The 19,652-nt window shown below is 52.1% G+C and overlaps 2 protein-coding genes across 8 annotated transcripts in view; one reads left to right on the top strand and one right to left on the bottom strand.

Moving 5' to 3' along the window:
• KDM2B (lysine demethylase 2B) overlaps positions 1-11,995 on the bottom strand; it is a 39,902-nt gene extending 27,907 nt beyond the window's left edge. Inside the window, exons 1-6 of one of the 6 annotated variants that reach the window (XM_088135195.1) lie at positions 11,469-11,993; positions 10,021-10,165; positions 8,345-8,423; positions 7,317-7,363; positions 4,253-4,431; positions 4,037-4,143 (exon numbers count right to left, since the gene is read on the bottom strand). In XM_088135195.1, coding sequence (XP_087991321.1) covers positions 4,037-4,143; positions 4,253-4,431; positions 7,317-7,363; positions 8,345-8,423; positions 10,021-10,165; positions 11,469-11,501 — 590 coding nt within the window. In that variant the 5' untranslated portion in view covers positions 11,502-11,993. Of the gene's footprint in view, positions 1-4,036; positions 4,144-4,252; positions 4,432-7,316; positions 7,364-8,344; positions 8,424-10,020 lie in introns of all 6 variants that reach the window. The other 5 variants (XM_088135193.1, XM_088135196.1, XM_088135192.1 and 2 more) reach the window with 5 other exon arrangements.
• A 1,640-nt stretch (positions 11,996-13,635) lies between these two features.
• TMEM120B (transmembrane protein 120B) overlaps positions 13,636-19,652 on the top strand; it is a 33,029-nt gene continuing 27,012 nt past the window's right edge. Inside the window, exon 1 of one of the 2 annotated variants that reach the window (XM_088135208.1) lies at positions 13,636-14,620. In XM_088135208.1, coding sequence (XP_087991334.1) covers positions 14,507-14,620 — 114 coding nt within the window. In that variant the 5' untranslated portion in view covers positions 13,636-14,506. The remainder of the gene's footprint in view (positions 14,621-19,652) is intronic. The other variant, XM_088135207.1, reaches the window with a different exon arrangement.

Here is a 19,652-nt window from a genome sequence, read left to right as displayed (position 1 = left end):
AAGGAAAAAGAGAGTGCGCAGGAAGAAAGACAAAACTTAATACCTTTTCATCTCCAGCCTCCTGAGCGCCGACCCCCCTCGCCCTCCACCCCCCTCGCCCTCGTGAAACACGACCTTTTGAATAAACCCTTGGGCAGTCCTGTCTGATTCATTCACGGGTTTTGGGCTTCTCCTTTTTCAAGGGACCTCCATTTGCACTCATGCACTAAACGGGGGGGGGGGGGGGGGGGGGGAGGGGCTTTCAGCAGCTGTCCTGTTTTTTGTTTCGGTTTTTTCCCAGCGATGGCCAAGAAAAATTTTGGAAGATGCCGAATCGGTAGAGAAAAATGGGGGGGGGGGGAGGAAGCCATAAACGAATGAATGAGTAACTGAGAAACAAGAGCCGTGGCATTTTCTAGGTTGCAGCCTGGTAAAGACGCTGAACTTGGTGGAGGAGCCGACAGCTGCATTTTCTGTCGATTCCTTTAATTGCTCCCAAATTAGAAGGCAATGAAACACCACTTTGCATAGCTTAAGGGAATGTTATTTTCTCCCTATCCGTTCTTTCTCTGATGGCCTAGGGAGAAAATTCCCAGCTGGAGGCTCTGCTAAAAACTGCCCTTTGCCTTTTAAAAAAAAAAAAAATCCCCAAAATATGCTATACACGTTTATTTTCACTCTGATGTTACTGCACTGCAAACATTTGCACAACGGGGTAAAACTGAAAGGTGGCAACAGTGCAGAAGACAGATGGGGGGGCAGAATTTTACGCCAAAACAAGGAGATAAAATAACAGAGAGGAGAAAGACATTCAGGGAACGAAGGGGATAAAAACAGGATTTCTATCCCCCTTCCCTCTTTCACAATAGTATGTTAGATTTTAAAATGGAAAAGCTCCTTTCTCTTTACAGCAGCCCCTTCCGAATTGTTTGAGTGCAGGGTCCCATGGTGGCATCGGAGATTTCCAGCTGTTTTTAGAAAGAGACCCTGAAAGTCGGCTACAGCCTCCATCAGCTTCCGCTTCCTATGGATTTCACTAGCACAAGTTCCCACGAATGCACGCTCTCACAAAGGCAATGCAGCAATGCAGACAAAACATGGCTTTTATATTCCATAACTACACGGTTGTGTTCATAAATCACCTGGAGTCAAGAGCCAACCTGTGCGTTCAAGACTCCTAGAAAAAAGAAGGTAATCGCGGTTGCTCTCAGGGTCACCCGCCTGCAGAGGTTCAGCTCAGTTTAGGTCCTCTTAGCATAACGATTCAAGCATGCAAGAACTCAAAGGGGTCCCCATAGACAATGCTGGCCATATCACGTCCATCATTCACAAAGCATTAGAAGCCGCTAAGGCCAAAGCCACAAAAATACTACTATTTAGGACAGAGATTCCCCCAGGGAAAAATAATCACTTCTAAATCTTATCATCTGGCTTTGTTTTTTCAAGCGTGGGCAGTTGGCCAAGCTGAGCAAGAGAAAAACGCATCATCTTTCCTGGCCTGGAGCTTGGAAAGACCCCTTCAAAATCCACACTGTAAAATGGTGGGCCAGTATAGGAAAACAGCTGGAGAGAGAAAAACAGCACACACCCCCCAGAGTAAGTCATGTGCGTGCATGTATGCACGTGCATGTACACACTGATGAAGTAGATTGTATGAGTCTTCCGTGGTTGTGGGTCAGGTGGCTGTGTGCCCTCGCTTTGCTCGCAAATGCACACAGAGCATTTAGAAGAAAAAGAGTGACAAATTCATTTACTCTCAGTGGAAGCAGGAAGAGAGAAATCACAGCAGAGTCTGCTTCTCCCCCCACCCCTCCCTTGTTCTCTTTCTCTCCCACACACATACACAATTTTGCTTTGAGCAGGAAATCCATCACACAATTTCAATATGCTTAGCCACTGCATCAACACATTCAGCAAATACCTTTAGCTACCCCTGCTGTACTTCACTGAATGGCTACACCCTGCACATATCCCCAGTTTGGGGCAATCAAGGCTGCTTATGAACTGGAACACAGGATGTGAAGTTTGCAAAAATTAAAAAAGGAAATTTTCTGGGGACAACTGCCATTTTTCACTGAAATCACCCAGGTTCACAGGGACCTTCATGAGTACAGCAAACAAAGAGTCTAAATCTGTGGTTTTTCAAATTAAACGACCCAGTTTTTGTTTTTGTTTTTATTCATTCCCCCTCACCTGACTTGGAAGCAAATCAGAGAGCCAACTTTTCACAGATGCACAAATCACACCCTGAGATACTGTTTATACAAAGCTATTTCTTTGGAAAATCGTCCAAAACAACACTTATGGAAGCGATTACCACTTGAGAAGTATTTTCCCCAACACACAGTTGGTAAGAGGAAAATTGCAAGCTAAAAAGAACTCTGAATTCCAATTTAACAATTAACTGGAACTGCTGTTTGGAAAGCTCCTTGGTGCTTTTGGACTTGAAGGACATCCAGATAAATATCTTCTTCTACCAACATTACACATTTTACTCCCTCTATCCGGAGAACAGTGCCAAGCGTAAGCTGCTACACACAGCACAGCTCCTTTAAGATTGTCACATATGAACCTCCACGTGCACAGCTCATTCTGACATGCAAACATTTTTCTTGCAAGGCATGTTAGACACAAGCAAAGAAAGAAATACCCTTTCCCCACCAATCCAGAAAACACCGACCCACAAGGCAAGAGAAAAATGGTTTCTCGTTGCACCACGCTGTGAGAAGGAAACCCAACATCCACCACCGGGCAACTAAAATACGGGATGTCACTTGCTATTGCCATAATGAATCCGGCCAACAACAATTCTCTATCTTCAGATGGGATTTCAGCTGCAAGACCAGTTAGGGCATTTTTTATTCTATTTTGGCCAACCTTGCTTTTTCGCCCTGTTGAAGAATTCTGGAGAACTCCAAAGCTTGCACACTTTGGGGGAACCCTTTGCCTGGTCCTGACAAAACTCAAGTCCCAACTGGAGATTCTGGATTCCTCTGCCAACGGATCTTATTAGCGTTCCTACTAGCAGCAACATTTTGGTGGCAAGGGGGCAACTCTCAACCTGGGCAGGGAGAGTTAAAGGACAATGTGGGGGGGAGGGTATGCAAAAGGTGGGAGTCCCCCCTCCCCCTCCCCCAGGTTTGGAGGATTCCTACATTTTTAAAAAGAAAATGTGCTAAGCCTCTTTGGGGGTTTCTGCTTTTTGGGAGTTGTGTTTCAAAATGTTGGGAAACAACATTGTCTATTTTTTGGGAATTGCAGTTGGAGAAGTCCTGAGGGCCATAAAAAATGGGTTTGGGGAGTCACCCCCACCCCAATTTCTAGAGCAACTGCACCTGGAGGTGCAATTAAAAGCAAGGGCAGAAAATGTGCTTTGGTTTATAATAATTTGCTTTCTTTCAGACTTCTGTCTCAGTGACTTCTGCCAGATAGAAACCATTTGCAACAATACTCAGGTGCTCATGAGAGGATAAAGAAGCGTGTCGGGCAGGAAAAGGACCACCCTCGTCCCAAAAAGTTTGCAGAACAGATCCAGGTCAGGCTCCTTTGAAAGACAGGCAGCCCCCACTTCCAAACCATCACCCCCGGACTGGGAAAATGCTTGAAAGTCACATCTCTGAAACCTCAAAGACACCATGAAGAAGCTTCTTACATGAAGTCCTGGGGACACTTTTAGCACGCAGCCTCCTTACAACAAAAAAGGCCAAAACAAGCAAGGCAGACCGAATGATACCCACAGATCTTTTGCTTGCCCTGCTGACATCACAGCAGTTCAGCCAATCACAGCCAAGGTCCCTTCCTATTTGCCGGTGTCTCTGTGACATACAAGCAGCCAGGTCCCTCTCTATCAACACCTTCACTGTGACCAAGTCACCATTTCAAAAAACAGCAATTAATTCAGCGTCCAAACATAACACGACCAGACAAATCTGCACCTTACCAACTGTGTAATTTCAACACAGATATTCAAAGCTCCTCTAAATTTAGGCTCAATATTGCACCACATCTGGCTTTAATCACAATCCAACGAGGAAATCTGGAAGTAAAATCGACTTACTTTTTCACTTTGGGATATTTCATCTCCGAAATGGCATTCGTGGACTCTGTCTGTCTTTCCTTCAAATGTCGCGGCCACATGTTGTCTACCCAGTCTACTAAATCCACCTGCAGAAGACCCAAAGCAGAGTTAAGGCAGGAAATGTTTAAAAAAGACCCAATCTCTCGGCTAAGGACGCTCTAGGTCACCCCACGCTCAGCCAGAATCTCCACTCACCACGTTGGGACGCTTGACGATGTTTGCCAGTTTGGTGTGGCTGAATTCCAGGCTGATCATGTTGTATAACTTCTCACGCTCAGCCTCAGGGGTTTCGTAGTAGCGCACAAATTGAGCCATGCTCATTTCAATGCCTTTTTGGGTGTTCACATCCATTACGTCCACAATCCGTCGGCTCCCTGGAAGATTTTGTGCATTGGAAAAGGAAGGTTGGTGGGAAAATACTGCAAAGTTTTTATTCCTGGTAAAGACATTTAAAATAAACACTAGGAAATTTCAGCTGTAGGTCTTTAATGGGATCCAGAACAATTCAGGCAACTGGCTCACATTTCTGGTATCTAGTATATTCTACAGGTTACCCAGGATCACACTGATCATTGATTATTAAACTGGCTTATTTTGTAATAACAGTGAGATTTCATATTCAAATTAAATTTTAATCGACCTCAGTATTTTGTCCCTAAAAAAGAAGAAAGCAGAAGTGGGGAGAATTTAGTTAGTGAAACCGTACCCGATCCCGTTCCTTATCATACCTGGGTACAATTCCAGGATAACTGGAAATAAATTTTCCATTAGTAGCAGTTAAAAGCCAGCACAAAGTTATGAGAAATAAAAGCAAACAAGACTTTATGCGTACCAGAGGGCCTACAAAAAACAAATGGAATGAACTTGAGGTTCTTGGGACCCTTTCAATACATTTATTATCCTGTAAGCTTTCAACGCTCCCAATCCACTTCATCAAACCTATGGATACCATTTGTCTCATTGTGGAGTCCTGGGTGCTGAGCTTGGCGGTTGGCTTGCAGACATTTCACGGCCCGACTAGGTAACATCATCGAGCACCGTTGGTGTTACCTACTTGGGTCGTGAAACGTCTGCAAGGCAACCGCCAAGCTCAGAGAGCACCCAGGACTCCACAGTTCAACCTGGAGCTACAGAGATTCTCTTCTATTGGAATCTGTCTTACTTTTCTGCATTCAAAATGCCTCCCCAACGCCAGGGCAAGGCTGGCTTAAAAGAAAAGAACAAAGCTGGATCTCAAGCTGAAAAGTCACAAGATCTTAAAATAAACCATACCACCTCAGCCTGACAAAAATCCCTTGTGTAAAAAAAAAAAGTAATTTTCTGCAAGCAGGAAACAGATGCACCAGGATTTATATATTGCCCTTCCACCAAGGAAGGTCCCTCAAGGTCATTTGAGACCCACCAGAAGAAGTAAGCAGAGACTAGTGCTGTCCTAGTTACTATGTTTAGAAAATGATTTGCTCTCTGGTGAGTTCCCCACTTCTTGCGCCTGGAAGCATGTGGATCAGGCTGATGGCAGCAGAAATCCTTCACGAGAACCTGGCTTGGCAACGGAGAAGGAAACAGGCGTCTTTTGAAACACGTACAAAACCCCCGGTAGAACTCATTTTAAAGAAAAGAGATACGTCGCCCCACGACCCCCTTGGCCAGCCCATAAATGAAAAGGCCTTGCCTCAAAAACCAGATGTTAAAAGCTGGAAAGCCTTCACAGTGTTACAATTTACCCTGCCACTAAAATGCAGCGGAGAAAGTGGTGGGCTCAGGGCCCATCTCCCGAGACTTGTCTCTCAACACTCAAGTCCCCAAAGATGGGCTGGCCGATGGGGGCCCCTTACTCTGAAGACCAACTGCTCTTTTTTAATTTTTTTTATCCCCAAACTTTAGTTGGGAAATGTAGTTGCAATTTCCATTTTCCACACACATAAAGAGGGGGGGAAAAACCCCTAATCCGAGCATAATTACCACAGAAGACCATCTCCTTTTCTCCTTGACTTTCCCTATCAAAACCCCCTTGGCGACGTTTCTTAGCTCACTTTCTTTTTTTAGCACTTGAAGCAGCGGCAGAGGAACAAAAACAATCTAATTCTCCTCCTGTGCATGTTGGCAAACGGAAAATAAAAGCAAGGCTTGGTTCATGCGTGGATCCTCTTTTCTTTCCCCTCCTTTGAGATGCACCCCCTGCACAGAAATGGCCAGAAATGGCCTTTCTGATCAAAAGTGAAATGAAAAATCGGTCCAGAAGGTCTTCCAGGAGAGGCCACGTGGGGGTCCAAGAGGCGTCTTCAAGGCCCGCAGTCCATTTTGGGTATTACAGGGCCGGCTCCACGTTTGAAGGGATTGGAAGACCCAATACTAGACAACTGCTCACTTTTAGCAGCTTTCCCACAATGCCCCAGTGAGATGCTGTCAGGCACCCAGGATCTTCTGGGAAATTAAAGGGTTTTGTGGAGCCCCAGGTTCAAGAGCCAGGATGCATGATTACCTGGCCAGCGTATCTTGAACTATAAACGTTCAGGCAGGGACTTAATAGCTATACCAGTGTTTCTCAACCTTGGCCGTTTTAAGATGGGTGGACTTCAACTCCCAGAATTCCCCAGCCAGCCATGCTGGCTGGGGAATTCTAGGAGTTGAACTCCACCCATCTTAAAACAGCCAAGGTTGAGAAACACTGCTCTATACAGTAGGCGATGGCTGAGTGTGATCTGCTGTGGTTTATTCAACAATTCAAGATTAGCAAGCCATGGTTTAGCACATGCAAATACTGTCACTTGGCTCGCAACTGGGCTAACCCATCACAGACTTTAATTATGGCTTACCACGTTGCATGAATTTAGCTCCTACGATTATTAAACTGGGTAGGGAGGGGGAATATTCAGATGGCCAGAATCATTCACGTCTGGGTCACAAAGTGTGAAATAATGAGAAAAAAGTGGGCAGAGCTAGGACTTTCTGGGCTCTGGGGAAAGATTTTGAAGATTTGGGTTTTTTTAAAAAAAATGTATTAAGTTTTTTTAGGGCTTAGGAAATAGCAGGAAATCATACTACTGGGATTCAACTCTCAGAGATGGCTCAATTCTGCAAAATACAGATCTGGGTGCAGCCTCAGTTACGTATTCTTGGTTTAGCCTGAGGTGGGAGTCCAATCTCTAACTTGCATCATTTATGCATAATACCCTGTTAATTCCTTTATTAAAAAAAAAATCAAATCAGAACACCATGACATCATTTCTGCATCTCGGTAAGATGCATGAATACTTACCCACGAGCACCTTAGCATCTCGGACAGTGAAGTCTGGGTCTGGCATCCTGCAATGATCAAAGCGGGTAGGTGGGGTGTTAAATTAAATGCAGAACAGAGAGTCGATATCAGAACAACAGACAGTCTGCTACGCAGCTCTCCTGATTGTGCAGCAAAACTCCAGGTCACAAGGAGAGACGTTAAAATCCTCCCGTTCCCCAAATGTGGTTCTCGGGAATATCTCCTCTGAATGTGGAGGCTTCCCTTCTGCCCCTACAGCCACCCCACTATCTTTGTTCCCCTCCTTTTTGCTTTCTCCCCCAAAAGTGGTTTTACACACTAGCAATGAATTCACAAGACACTCCAGCACCGCATGCAGAAAAGCGTGCTCCTGCTTCTCAATCAATTCCATTTTTAAAAAATGCAAGCTGGTGTCCTTTTTGACGGTGGGGCTTTCATATTATGACAGTTCTCCTCGTCACCGCTCTGACCTGTAGGCCAATCTCAGTATTTCCATGTTGCAATTTGAAGACCCCAAAAAGAAGAGTGGATACCCTTAATTCATTCAACCCAGAGATGAACTTTAGCACAATGGCTTCCTTGCACCGTCCAGGTCAGCGTTTCTCAACCTTGGCCACTTGAAGACGTGTGGACTTCAACTCCCAGAATTCCCCAGCCAGCTGTGCTGGCTGGGGAATTCTGGGAGTTGAAGTCCACACGTCTTCAAGTGGCCAAGGTTGAGAAACACTGGTCCAGGTACTCAGCTGCTACTCAGCACCAGTTCTGCTCATTGAATGAGAGGTTTTCCAAGGTCCCCAACCCCTAGCCAGATTACAAATCTCAACAGGAGTCCTGGTCTTCATAGGAACGATGGCTTTTCTTCTATGGCACCCTTCCTCCTCCTGCAATCATCAAGGCAATTGAACGGCCACTGCCACCGTTGAAACCCCCCACCACTACCAGTACAGTTCCTATCATCTTTCCCAGGCTGGAGAAAAGGGAGATTAGACAAAGGGAAAGGAGGATAGAGATTAAGAGTACGGTCTTACTTAATTCCCAGTCCAGCCTTACTTCTGAAGATGAGAGGGACTCTCAGCGCTTCCCGCTGCACGTATTCAAAAGTGAAATCTAAAAGGGAAAAGCAGATAAGGAAACAGGTAAATCGTAAGATTTAGCCCATAGGCCCCAAGCCCATTGAACAAGCCTTGGGAAGTAGAAGAAATCAGCATTTCTTAAGAGTAGGTGTTCAGTCGCACTTATAATATGCTCTGATTTCGGCTTAGCGTGTTCCTCTTCCTAACATCCTTCCTCCTCCTATGTCCTTGAAACAAAGTAAACGGAATAAAAATATTCGTGGTCTTTTGGCTGCTGGTTCTGTCATTTTACATTTATTTCATTTGGAGAGTTCTTAATTGATTACACTGTATCCTCTCCTTGTACAGCGTGGGCTAGCTTTGCTTTCATTCATCCTAATAATCCTGTGGATTTAGTTTTTCCCCTTCACAACAACCCTGCGAGAGCACTTAGGACGCCAGTGAAGGTGACCGACTCAGGTTTAACCAGCAAAGGCTTCTCTCAGGTTCAAGATGGTACTAAGCTCTTGACAATCGCCATGAGAATTACATTTTAATTGACAGTTGCTCAAAAGCGAAGAGTCAGCGAAGTAAAATTTCTTTAAATCATTGGAAACCCGAGTTATAAATATTTCAAAAAGCTGATTTAAGTTCAGAATGAAGTCCTAAGAACAGTTAGCCCCGATGAACCAACTGGGGACTACTTTCTGGGTAAATGTACTCAAAATGTGCATTGGAAAAACAGTTCTTATTAGAGGCCCAGGAGAACAAATTTACAATTCACACTGTTATGGCTCCTCCAGGTATTTTGCACTACAAGTGCCACCATCCCCAGCTGGGGCCAATGCCACAATTGCCAGCCAGCACAGCTGGAACTACTGGTGTTGGGAATGGCCGTGAGCGCATCCTTCTCTCCTCATCCCCAACACTTCCCAGCGCCGGAGTCTGAGCAAAACTATTCCTGGCTCCTGGGAGGGTGGCTCCCGAGTGGTGCAATTACCCAGATGTTCTGCGTTCCCCCCAAAGGGAATCCTCACTAACTCAACAGACCGGTTTCCGCAACAACCTGAGCTCCGATGTGGGTGGCTAGCGTGGGACCCCTTCGTGTGGCTGGGGGGAACTCGGAAAGTCACGGCCAAGGAACCGGCGGCGGTGTGTCCGGAATAACAGCCGGTGCTCCGGCATCCAGGCCGGAGGGGCAGCGACACGAGGGAGTAAGACAGAAGGGGGGAGCCAGGGCCCAACCGGGGGCTGCGCCGGGGACCGATCAGCCGCGGCCCGCCTGAAGCTGCCCTGCCATCCCTGGGCCAAAGGCTCTCAGCGCCAGGAGAGCCGGGCCGGCGCCCGCCCGCCCGCCGCGCTCCGGGCGCGCATCACAGCCAGGCATCGCCTCCTTCCCAGCCCGCTTCCCCTCCCGTTACTCGGCGTCACCGGATCCCCTGGAACTGGGGATGCTGGCGGGAAATACGAAGCCCGGACCGGGTCGCACGTGGAGGAGTCGGCCCGTCGGGGCCGGGCCGGGCAGCGTCTGGGGCAAGGCGGGCGGGCGGGCAGAAAGGCGCCCCTTCCCACGGCGGCGCGCCAGGCAGAGCCCCCTGCCCACCCCGTCCCGTCCCTCCCCGGCGAGGCCTGGCCCGTCGCGGCCGGGTTACCTTGGCCGTCCATGGGCCGCACGAAGTCCCCGCGGTACATCTTGCTCTTCAGCTTCTCCTCCAAGTTGAAGCCGCGCACGCTGACGATCTCCTCCACGTCGGAGAGGTCCTCGTTCTCGTCGTACAGCCTCCGGCCGATGGATCGCTGCAGGGGGGGCAGGGCAGGGAACACGACGCCGCGCGTCCGTGGGTGCCCGCGGAAGGGGCTCGCCCACGGGCGCGGCGCGGGGCTCCCGCCGGCCTCGCCGGGCAGGGGCAGGGGCAGGGGCAGGCGCGGGCGGGGAGCGGCGGCAGGAGGGAGGCCGCCCCCCTCGCACGCCAGCGGGGAAAGGCCCCGCGCGAAAGGGGAGCCGCTGATGCCGTCCCCGGGAACACGCGTCTGAAAGGCCAGCATGGTGCGAGGAAGGGCACGCCACGCGGCCTCGCTCGTCCGCTCCTAGCCCGCTGCGTCTCGCCCGCGGCCCCGGGCCCGCCACCTCTCAGGGCTGCGCGTGTGAACGCGGCCAAGCGCCGGCGCTGCCCGCGACTCGGGCGCCCCCGGGCTCGGGGGCGGCAGAAACCCCGGTGATTGGACACATTCGGCACGCTGTGCTCGGCGCGCGGCTTGCGGGGCGGCGTGCAGAGACCCCCCGGGACGGAGGGGGACCTTCGCCTCCCCCTTCCACACGACCACGCTCCCGATCGCGGGGTTCTCTTAGCAACGGGTTGCCCGACACACGCCCCCGGAGCCAGCAGCCCAGCCCGATTTACATAAGCCGAGTGTTTCCCTAGTCATACCGGAAGCCGGCCTTTTAAAAAACACACGGCGTTATGTAACAGGGGGTTCCTGCCCGCGGCCCCCCGGCCCCCACGCGCGCCTCGCGGCTTCCAGCGCCCGGCCTGGCTTCGCCCGCGCCGAGCACGGAAGCCAAGTTCGGGGGGTTTTCGGGCCGACAGGACGAGACCGGGGCGGGGGCGGCGGGGGGGCGGCGGGGAGTTAGGAAAGAGTTAAGCGCCCGCGCCCGCTCCCCCCAAAGCGGGAGAGGAGAGGCCCAGATTCCCCAAAACAAGGCGGCGGCGGCGGCGGCGGCACCAGAGGGCTGGCGAGCTGAAACGCATCGCGCCTGCCTGGCTCGCATGTGGGGACGCGACTTGCGTGCCCCTCCGCCGTAGGATCGAGCGATCTCTCGCGCAGCAGGAGGAGGGGAGGGGAGGGCGGGCAGGGCAGGGCAGGGGGGCGCGCACTAGCCACCCCTCCCCCCGCCGGTAAGGCAAGCGGGCGCTCCCCGCCGCTCGCTTCCATCCCCGGCCAGCGCGGACCCTCCCGCGCGCGCACGCCGCCCGGCTCGCGGCCCCCCCGCCGCCCCCGCCGCCCAGCAACAGCTTCCGCGCGGAGGAGCCGTCCAGGGGCATTTTCGCTCGGCCTCGCCGCCGCCCCCCCCGAGATTTATGGAAGAGAAAGTACACACCAGTCTTCGTGGAGAGCCTCCCTCTGCCTCCATGGTCTGAGCACTTTCATCTCTTAATTGTCAACAGTTCCTCCTTTGGGTCCTGCTGCAAAGGTCGGAAGGGGTTCCTGCCGGGCTGGGCCCCAAAACTGGGGCGGGGAGGGGGGGCCGAGAGAGAGGAAACCCCCTGAAAATTCCCCCGCCTCCCCTCCCCTCCAATTTAGAGGCTTCCCAAATAACCCAACTCCCGACAAAAAAACCAGCCTCCTGCCCCCCCTCTTTTTTTTGAAAAGGCCATCCGGGTCTCTGTAAAGTTTTTCTCCCCCCCCCCGTTTGGCGATCGGCACTTTTTTTAAGAGGCTGCAACCCGGGCTGGGGGGCCGGGCAGGCGAGGGAGGTGGGCACAGCCGGAGCAGCCCCGAAAGCCCGGCGATCGATCGGCAGGGGAGGAAGGGGTGGGCGATGTTTTATTTTTTTCTGCTTTTTTGGGTAGTTGTTTGTTCTTTGGCTTTTGCTTTTCTTTTTCTCTCCCTGGGGTTTGTTTCTTATGCAAAAAGTCCTCCAACAATCATTTTCCCAGCCTTGAGCGCGCAAGGAAAGAGGAGGGGGCGCGCGCAGGCGTCACGCTAGTCCCCGGAACATAAACAGTGGGGCGGGGGCCGGCCCGGGGGGGAGGGAAATCCCGGATTTGGGCGCCCAGCGGCGCTCCGGATCGCTGCCTTCTCTGGGGCGCACAGGCTGGGAAAGCGCGCGCGAGGCGCGGGGGGAGCGGGTGTTGTGGTCGATCACGAGTCTCGCGCAGCGCGCAGGCGCCGGAGCTGGCCTTGCCGCGGGGGGGCGGGGGCGGGGGTGAGTGCACGCGCGTCCATGCACGCACGGCTGGGGGAGTGGCTCTCTTTTCCGCGCGGGGGAGGCCCCGAGGGAGCGGCGGCGCGGCCGAGCGGCGGCGCCGCGGCGCTTCGGCGGAGCCGGCCTTGCGCCTCGCCCGGCGGCCCTTTCCTTCGCAGCTTCGGCGAGGGGCCCGGGCGGCCGCGGGCTGGCAGAGAGACCCCAAAGGCCGCAGGAAGAGGAAGCTGGAGCGCTGGGGGCACCGCGTCGCCGCCTCTTCCTGGCTGCCGGCCTCTCCCCGTCCCCCCCGCGGCACTCGCGGCCGGGGCAAGCGGGGCGCCAAAGCGGGGCGGGGGGCGGTGGAAGAGGCGCGTGCGGGCCCCGGCCGGGCTGGGCCTCGCGTCCGCGGGGCTGATGCAGGCTGGCGAGCGGCGAGCCGTCGGCCCGTTCCCCCCGGCCTGCTCGGCTTGCCGGAGTGGGGGGCTGCCGCCTGCGGGACCCGCGGCGGCCGGTTTTGCTTGGCGGGCGGCTCCGCGGGGCTCGAAACCCGGCTTCGCAGCGGGAGACGGGGCCCCCGACCGCCGGGGATGATGGACCTCCTCGGCGGAGCCCTCTGGAGCGGCGCCGGGCAGGAAGGCTGGCCAAAAGCTGAATTGGGAACGGAGACGTTTTGGGTCGGGAGTCGCACGGCGATCTCCCCTCCCGATTCGACGGGGGGGCCCGGGCGGAGATAAAATGGGCCTACTTTGCAGGGGGGGGGTGAAGATTAGGGCTGGGATCTGCTGCTACCCAGCGGCTCCCCCAGGAGAAAAACGTGGGATTTTGCTTCATTCCAGTGTCTCGACAATCTTTTGGAAATAAAAACTCCAAATCGCAGCTCTGTTTCTGCTGTTTCCTTAAAACCGGAGGGAGGGTAAATCTCCCGTTGACTCTCATCCGGCTTGGGGTAACGTGGCCGGATACAATTTTGCTGTCCTTCAGGAGCTTGGATCCCGACTCGGAAATACCCGGCCTGTGACACTTGAAGCCCAACAGCATTTGCACTGCTTCCTCCTGTTGTTCCTTTGCACGCTTTTTCCTGACAAAGTTCTTGAAAGTGTTCTTAAGAAAGTTGCACTGCTCTAATAAAAGATCCTGCCTTGCTGTGGCCTTAAATATTCCAAACCTCACATCCATTGAATTTCCCGAAGGAGTTGCAAGAGAACTCCCATTAAGCCTTCCCTTAATTGCAGCGTTTCTCAACCTTGAGAACTTTAAGAGGGGTGGACTTCAACTCCCAGAATTCCCCAGCCAGCCTTGCTGGCTGGGGAATTCTGGGAGTTGAAGTCCACCCCTCTTAAAGTTCTCAAGGTTGTGAAACACTGCCTTAATAGGGCGGCTGTTAAAACGGGATGGTGGGTGTTGCCATTAAACCTTTCCTGGAGCCCCCCCCCTTGGCCCCCTGACCCTGCTCCCAAATCATGGGCTGCTGATAGTGCTCAGTGCAAGTATTTCTCCCGTGTAAGGCAGCTTGACACCTACCATGGTCAAGCTGTGGCTGGAGGCCATAGTTTGTTGACAAAGCCAAAGCTGGCGGAGTGGGCTCCCTTGGCAAACCAGGATTTCTAGCCTGCACCGTCTCGATTCATAGATTGCATGAGCCGCCTTGCAACAAGCTACGCTGGGCGGAAACCTTGTAGCCGAGTCTGGTAACTCTGCAGGGAGATCGCAATCCCCGCCCGGGCCAGCTGCTCGGCTTCACCCAGTGTTTGGGGGGGGGGGCTTGCAGATGGCTGGACTTCAACTCCCAGAATTCCCGGGCGACATAGCCGTGGCTGAGCCTCCTGGGAGTTGAGTCCGCACGGCTGGGAGTTGTCCGGCTTCCGCCGGCCGGCCGGCCGGCCAGCCAATGGCTCTCTGCGGCGGGGATTGCCTCGGGGCAACGGCGGGGGTCGCGGGGAGGGGCGGGGAGGGGTCGGCGGGCTGGCCCCGGCCGCGGCGCCCCTCCGCTCGGCCGGCGCCCCGCGCGTCCCAGGCGCGGCCCGGAGCAGGAGGGGCCGGGCAGGGGCCTTCTGGCGGGCCATATCCGGCGCTGGCCCGGCCCCGAGGGAGGCGCTCTGGCGCGGGCGGCCGCAGCGCAGCGCAGCGCAGCGAGGGCGACGAGGCAGCCGGACCGGCCGGGCGCCCGGAGTGCCAGCCCGCGACCCGGAGCAGAGGGCGACGGCCCGGCCGGGCCGGATCCGCCGCGCCCGATGAGCCTCAACGAGCACTCCATGCAGGCGCTGTCCTGGCGGAAGCTCTACCTCAGCCGGGCCAAGCTCAAAGCCTCCAGCCGCACCTCGGCGCTGCTCTCCGGCTTCGCCATGGTGAGTGCGCGCCCGGGCGGGCCTCCCCTCCAGCCTTGGGCGAGGAGGGAGCGAGGGCGTCCGGCGTCTCCGGCGGCGCGGATGCTCGGCCGGGCGCCCGGCTCCCCGGGTGCCGTTTCTGCAGCAGCGCCTCTGCGCAGGACCCACCCCCCCGCTCCCGCTCCCGCTCCCGGCAGGTCTGCCTTCCCGGCCCCGCCGGGCGCCCGGGCCGGGGTCCTGCATGCCCCCGCGCGCCGGCGCCTCCCGTGGGGCCCCAGGCGCGCGCGTCCTTTGGAGCAGCGGTGCCGCCTGCCCTGCGGAGCGCGCTGGCGATGGGCCCCCGGAGGGCGCGAGGAGGGTCGGGCGGCGAAGCGGGGACAGGACGGGCCCAGAATTAGCCCCGCTCCTGTAGACGCCCGAACTGGGAACCGTGTTGGCCGCGGGTTGCCATCCCTCCGTGTTTGCTAGTCGACACTTGCAGCTTCTTACAGGCGCCCTCGGGTCCTGGCGGTTCTTACTTTCCTCCACTCGTTTGGCCACCTGTGGCTCTTTTGCACACGCAGAACGCACAAGTCTGTGTAGTTTGGGCAAAGTTGCTCCAAGTGCCTTTGAACAGCCCAGACGGAGTCAGACGCGCTGGTTGCACTGGGGGCGGGCGGGGGGTGGGGTGGGTGAGTTGAGTTGAGTTGAGTTGAGTTGCAAAGTTCCCCCTGAACCTCTCCCTTTCTCCCTCCCCACAATACACCCTGGAGTACCGAGGAACGTGTGAGTCCTCCTTTGCAGGCACTTTTACTGCGTGAAAGGTCATAGCAGGACAGGCTGCCAGGTTGACCACCACACACACACACACAGTTATTTGTTTGTTTGTTTTGCATCATGGGTTTTCTGGCTGTCCACACCAACCTGGAGATCTTGGGGATGTGAGAATGTCAACTCCCAGAATTCTCAGCAGCAGGTATGCTTGGCTGGGGAATTCTGGGAGTTGGAGTATCCAGATGCAGAACGCTCCTCTAAGGTTCTGCGTATCCGCCAAGTAAAATCACCACCTCTCCTTCAACCCGTGGCAAAGTGCTTGGATCCACAGGTTTATCCGTTTTCTTTTGAAGAGCTATGCTCGATGACTTCCCCGCTGCTGTGGTTTTCCAAGTGCAGAAACAAAACAAGATCGAGAATGCCCCAAGCAAGCCACTGAGCTATACACTCAAAATTAGCAATGCAGCATTAGAAGCCACAAAAATCAATTCCACACACCAGAAAAAAAACCCCTGATTTCCAGGGGATAAAGGAAGCTGAATGAAAATATAGGTGGCAAATGCATCTCTCGACAAAACTCTGCACTTTGTATTCGTGGTGAATCAGACATTCTCAGAGTGATACAGACTCGCGACTAAAAATTCTGGGAAGGGTACAGCCTGAGCTGCTGTTCTTGGTGTAAGCCAGGCTGAGCCCAAAGGCGTAGCAGTATAGCCAAAGCGATTCAGTCACAGGTTAGCCCATCACATCTGAGTCGATTTGGGGATGGTCCTCATGTGACAGAGCATGAATTCCAGCCTGCCGCAAAAAAGCCTCTGCACCGAAGAGCAGCCCCTGATGGTTGCAAAATGCGTCTCCTTTTCCAAGCTTTGAAGAAGCTGGCTGGCATGCAGCCGCATTTATTTTGTTCCTAGGCAGCTGATTTTCATTGGAGGCTTAACTCTTCTTTAGTTGTCGTGATTCCTGTCCTCGAACTGCCAAGTTTCAGGAGAATGAAACAGGATGTGATTTCTGAATGAGGCTTTTACCTCTTGGGAGAGAGGGGAAGCCCGTTGTCCGAAAAAGTCTCTTCCTCTTTGTTTATCTAGGACTGTTTTTACTGACAGAGCCCCAACCTCAGAAGATGCCGAGAATAAAACCTGGAACTCTTCTACAAAGCCCTCTCTTCTGCTCTGAAACCTGTCACCTTCTTGGTTTAAAGATGTCACCGTGCTCAGTCAAAGGCTGAGTTCATACATTGCCCTACGCTTGGTTAATTTAACCAGGGACTATTGAATAAAACACTGTTGAGTGTGCAGATTTCCCTACACTGTAACCAAACAAGCACTACAAGGGCTTAATGTGACGTGTGAACCATATTATAGCATGAATGGTTTACGTTAGAGGTGTCGTTGGAAGGCAGCTGGGAATTCTCAGAGGTAGCGTCCCCGTGTGTCTGGTGAGCACCAGCTTGGGGAAGATTGTCCGGCGTGCCACAGCCGGTAGCCGTGTTCCTCACTAAAAGCGGCCTGGTTTGGTTTGCATCCCACATTAAACCTGGGACAGATTGTAGGGGAGGAGGCTGGGAAAGGAAGGGAAAAGAAAATAGACATGAACAATCAAGAGACAGAAGGCAAGTCCATCAGCAGTTGATCTCATTTTGCGTAGCAAGAAATCTGGTCAGAAGCATTTCAGACCTTTCAAGGATACTCTGCTTTCATGACTCACAATAACAAGAGTTGGCAATCCTTACAGTTTCTGGATTCACCTTCAGACTAGCATGAAATATACTAATGTCTAAAATCAGGAGGAGTTTGGTAGCACCTTTTCAGAAGAATAAATGTACAGGCTACTGTAGACCGGTGTTTCTCAGCCTCAGCAGCTTTAAGATGGGTGGACTTCAACTCCCAGAACTTCCCAATCAGCATGGGTGGACTTCAACTCCCAGAATTCCCTGGCTGGGGAATTCTGGGAGTTGAAGCCCACCCATCTTAAAGTTGCTGAGATTGAGAAACACTGCTGTAACTAAGGGAGCTCTTCTACGAGTCTTCCTGAGGTCTTTGTAGTTCTTGCTTTCTAGGTCTTGCATGGGGCTTGACCAAACCACATTATGGTTTTATGGGTTTTTCTTACCTGTTGTAAGATACCTGCTGTCCATTAGCAAACGCAACTGAACAAACTACAGCGTGGGCTTCAGGCGTTCTTCGATAGCATCCTGCTGGGTGTCAACAGGCTGCAGGTATGAAAGGACAGCTGGTTAACAGTCTGAAATGTTAAAATGGCTCCAGTTGAACACTTGAGTTCTACTCGCAGGAGCAAAAGAATTTGCTATTTCCAGAAAAGCAACCTCAGCTTCCAGTTTGCTTCGCTTCTGCATTTTACTGAAAATTATTTGGAGCGGCCTAGCCTTTTGCAAGAGCAATCAAGCAAAATGAGGACATTTCAATTCCTTGTTTACTTTTGAAGTGATACGAATTGCTTAGGGAGTTATTTCCAAATGGAAATACAACCTCGTGGAAATTTAGGATAAAACAGGAGTGGTGGTTGGACTCAGCTGAATAAACACAAGGAACCAGCCCAGATTGTCCCTTCAGTTTCTAAGCCTTCCGATCACCGATGTTCTGTAGGAGCAGAGTAAAACCAGGAATGTCACAGTAAAATCTTTGAAAGATAAAATATTAGCCTTGTATTGATTGCCGGAGTCAAGTTTTAATCGGATAAAGCTTGCAGGCTTGTTTTTTCAAGTAAAAACTTGAACAAACTTGATTCAGTAGCAGTGGGTGCCACTGATTTTTCCCCAAAGGGCCAGGTAATATTTAGGATACCAGTCTGGGCATTTATACTCTTTTTTTTTTTTTTTTTAGAGGGAGCAAGTTTTTCCAACTTGGGGAAAACCCACCTCCTTGTATTCTTCTGAAATGTAATTTATTTGCCCTACCTCACTTCCTCTGCAAAACAGATAGGAATGGGGGGAGTGTTTTTTATTGGCAGGGGAATAAAAGGCGGAAGTGTTTTTTTAATTGGCAGGGCTAACTTTTGGTTTTAGGGAGGTTCTAATTTCCTTTTCACCTCTTCAGGCCAGATGGAAGGGTGGTTTTTCTCGGTTTCTGGGGAAGCGAGCTTGCTGTTCAATAAATGCGTCACAGGCGATTCTCTTGCCGTTGCTGAGCAGGAATCACACTGGCTGCCTCCCAAGATTCAATCGATCTGAGAGCAATCTTTTCTTTCCTCCTCTTAGCTGGAAGAGGGGGGAGGCTCCCAGGGTGTCAATTGGAGTGTGGAATTTGTATAATACTAGGAAATGAGTTAGGCTTTTTGGCAAAGGTTTCTCATAGAGAAAATTGGCTTTTTCTTCAACCTGTTTGGAAGCCTTGATAGAGACAAAAAGTCGCAGATGCAAACCAGCCCTGTTCGGTGGGAAAACTCTTTGAATAAACCTTCTGTGGCTTCTACACCACTGGGGGGGGGGGACAAAAATGGGCCTTGCTGGACACGAACCTTGGGGGGCCACCACCAAGAAGTCTCCCGGCTTTACAGCTGCTTGTGAAGCTGATAGAGTTTCCCCCTCTTCTGGGTCCCCTGTTCAGAATCCAGAACATTCCCAGGAGGTAAAATTGGTGATGTAGATAGAGGTTTCGGTGCCTTGTGGTCCTCTTACGCTACCTATCCTTTGGGAGCTTCACCTAGTTCTTGGAAAGGTGGAAATTCAAAGCTTGGGGGGTGAAGGATGAGCTTTTAAACTTTGGTTGGCATTCTCTGGTTCCAAAGAACGTCTCGGTTTCTTCTTCTTTCGAAAGTCATCTGTTTCCTTCCCCTTTCTGCGCAGCCAATTTTGATCTGTTGATCCAGAAGATGAAAACTTCTTTCTCCTTCCGTTAGTTTGGGGTTCTTTGCTTGAGTTTCCCCCGTGACACTAAACCAGGAAGTGGTTGATTGGTTTGTGACTTGACATGTTGAACAAACCTAGCCATTGCAGTTTGCAAACTATGGTTGATTCAATTAACCATGGTTAAACAGAGTTGGGTTTGGCATGAGGTGCTAAACGGGACATGAGCAGTTAGTTTTATGGATGGATTGCTCTGGATGGTCACCAGAACTGCATCGTCCTTTTTTTGCTTTCCACACCAAGGAGATCAGGATTCCATAACGGTTAAGGAATTTTCTGCATAGTAAACACATTTGGGTACATTTCTTTTTTGCCTTTTATCCTCCTTGGTGTAAGAAACCAAAGTAATTCCCATGCACAAATTCTGGAAAACAACCACTCATCTGAAATTTTTGTAAAGAATTGCCCACACATTCGCAACTCTGTTTCAGCAAC

Source organism: Python bivittatus, unplaced genomic scaffold (genome assembly GCF_059951505.1).
Source record: "Python bivittatus isolate LINGU-HERP-01145 unplaced genomic scaffold, Pbiv_v1 ctg000100_np1212, whole genome shotgun sequence".
Lineage (NCBI taxonomy): Eukaryota > Metazoa > Chordata > Lepidosauria > Squamata > Pythonidae > Python > Python bivittatus.
The sequence above is the reverse complement of the archived record's forward strand: the minus strand, read 5'-3'. Positions and strand labels throughout refer to the sequence as shown.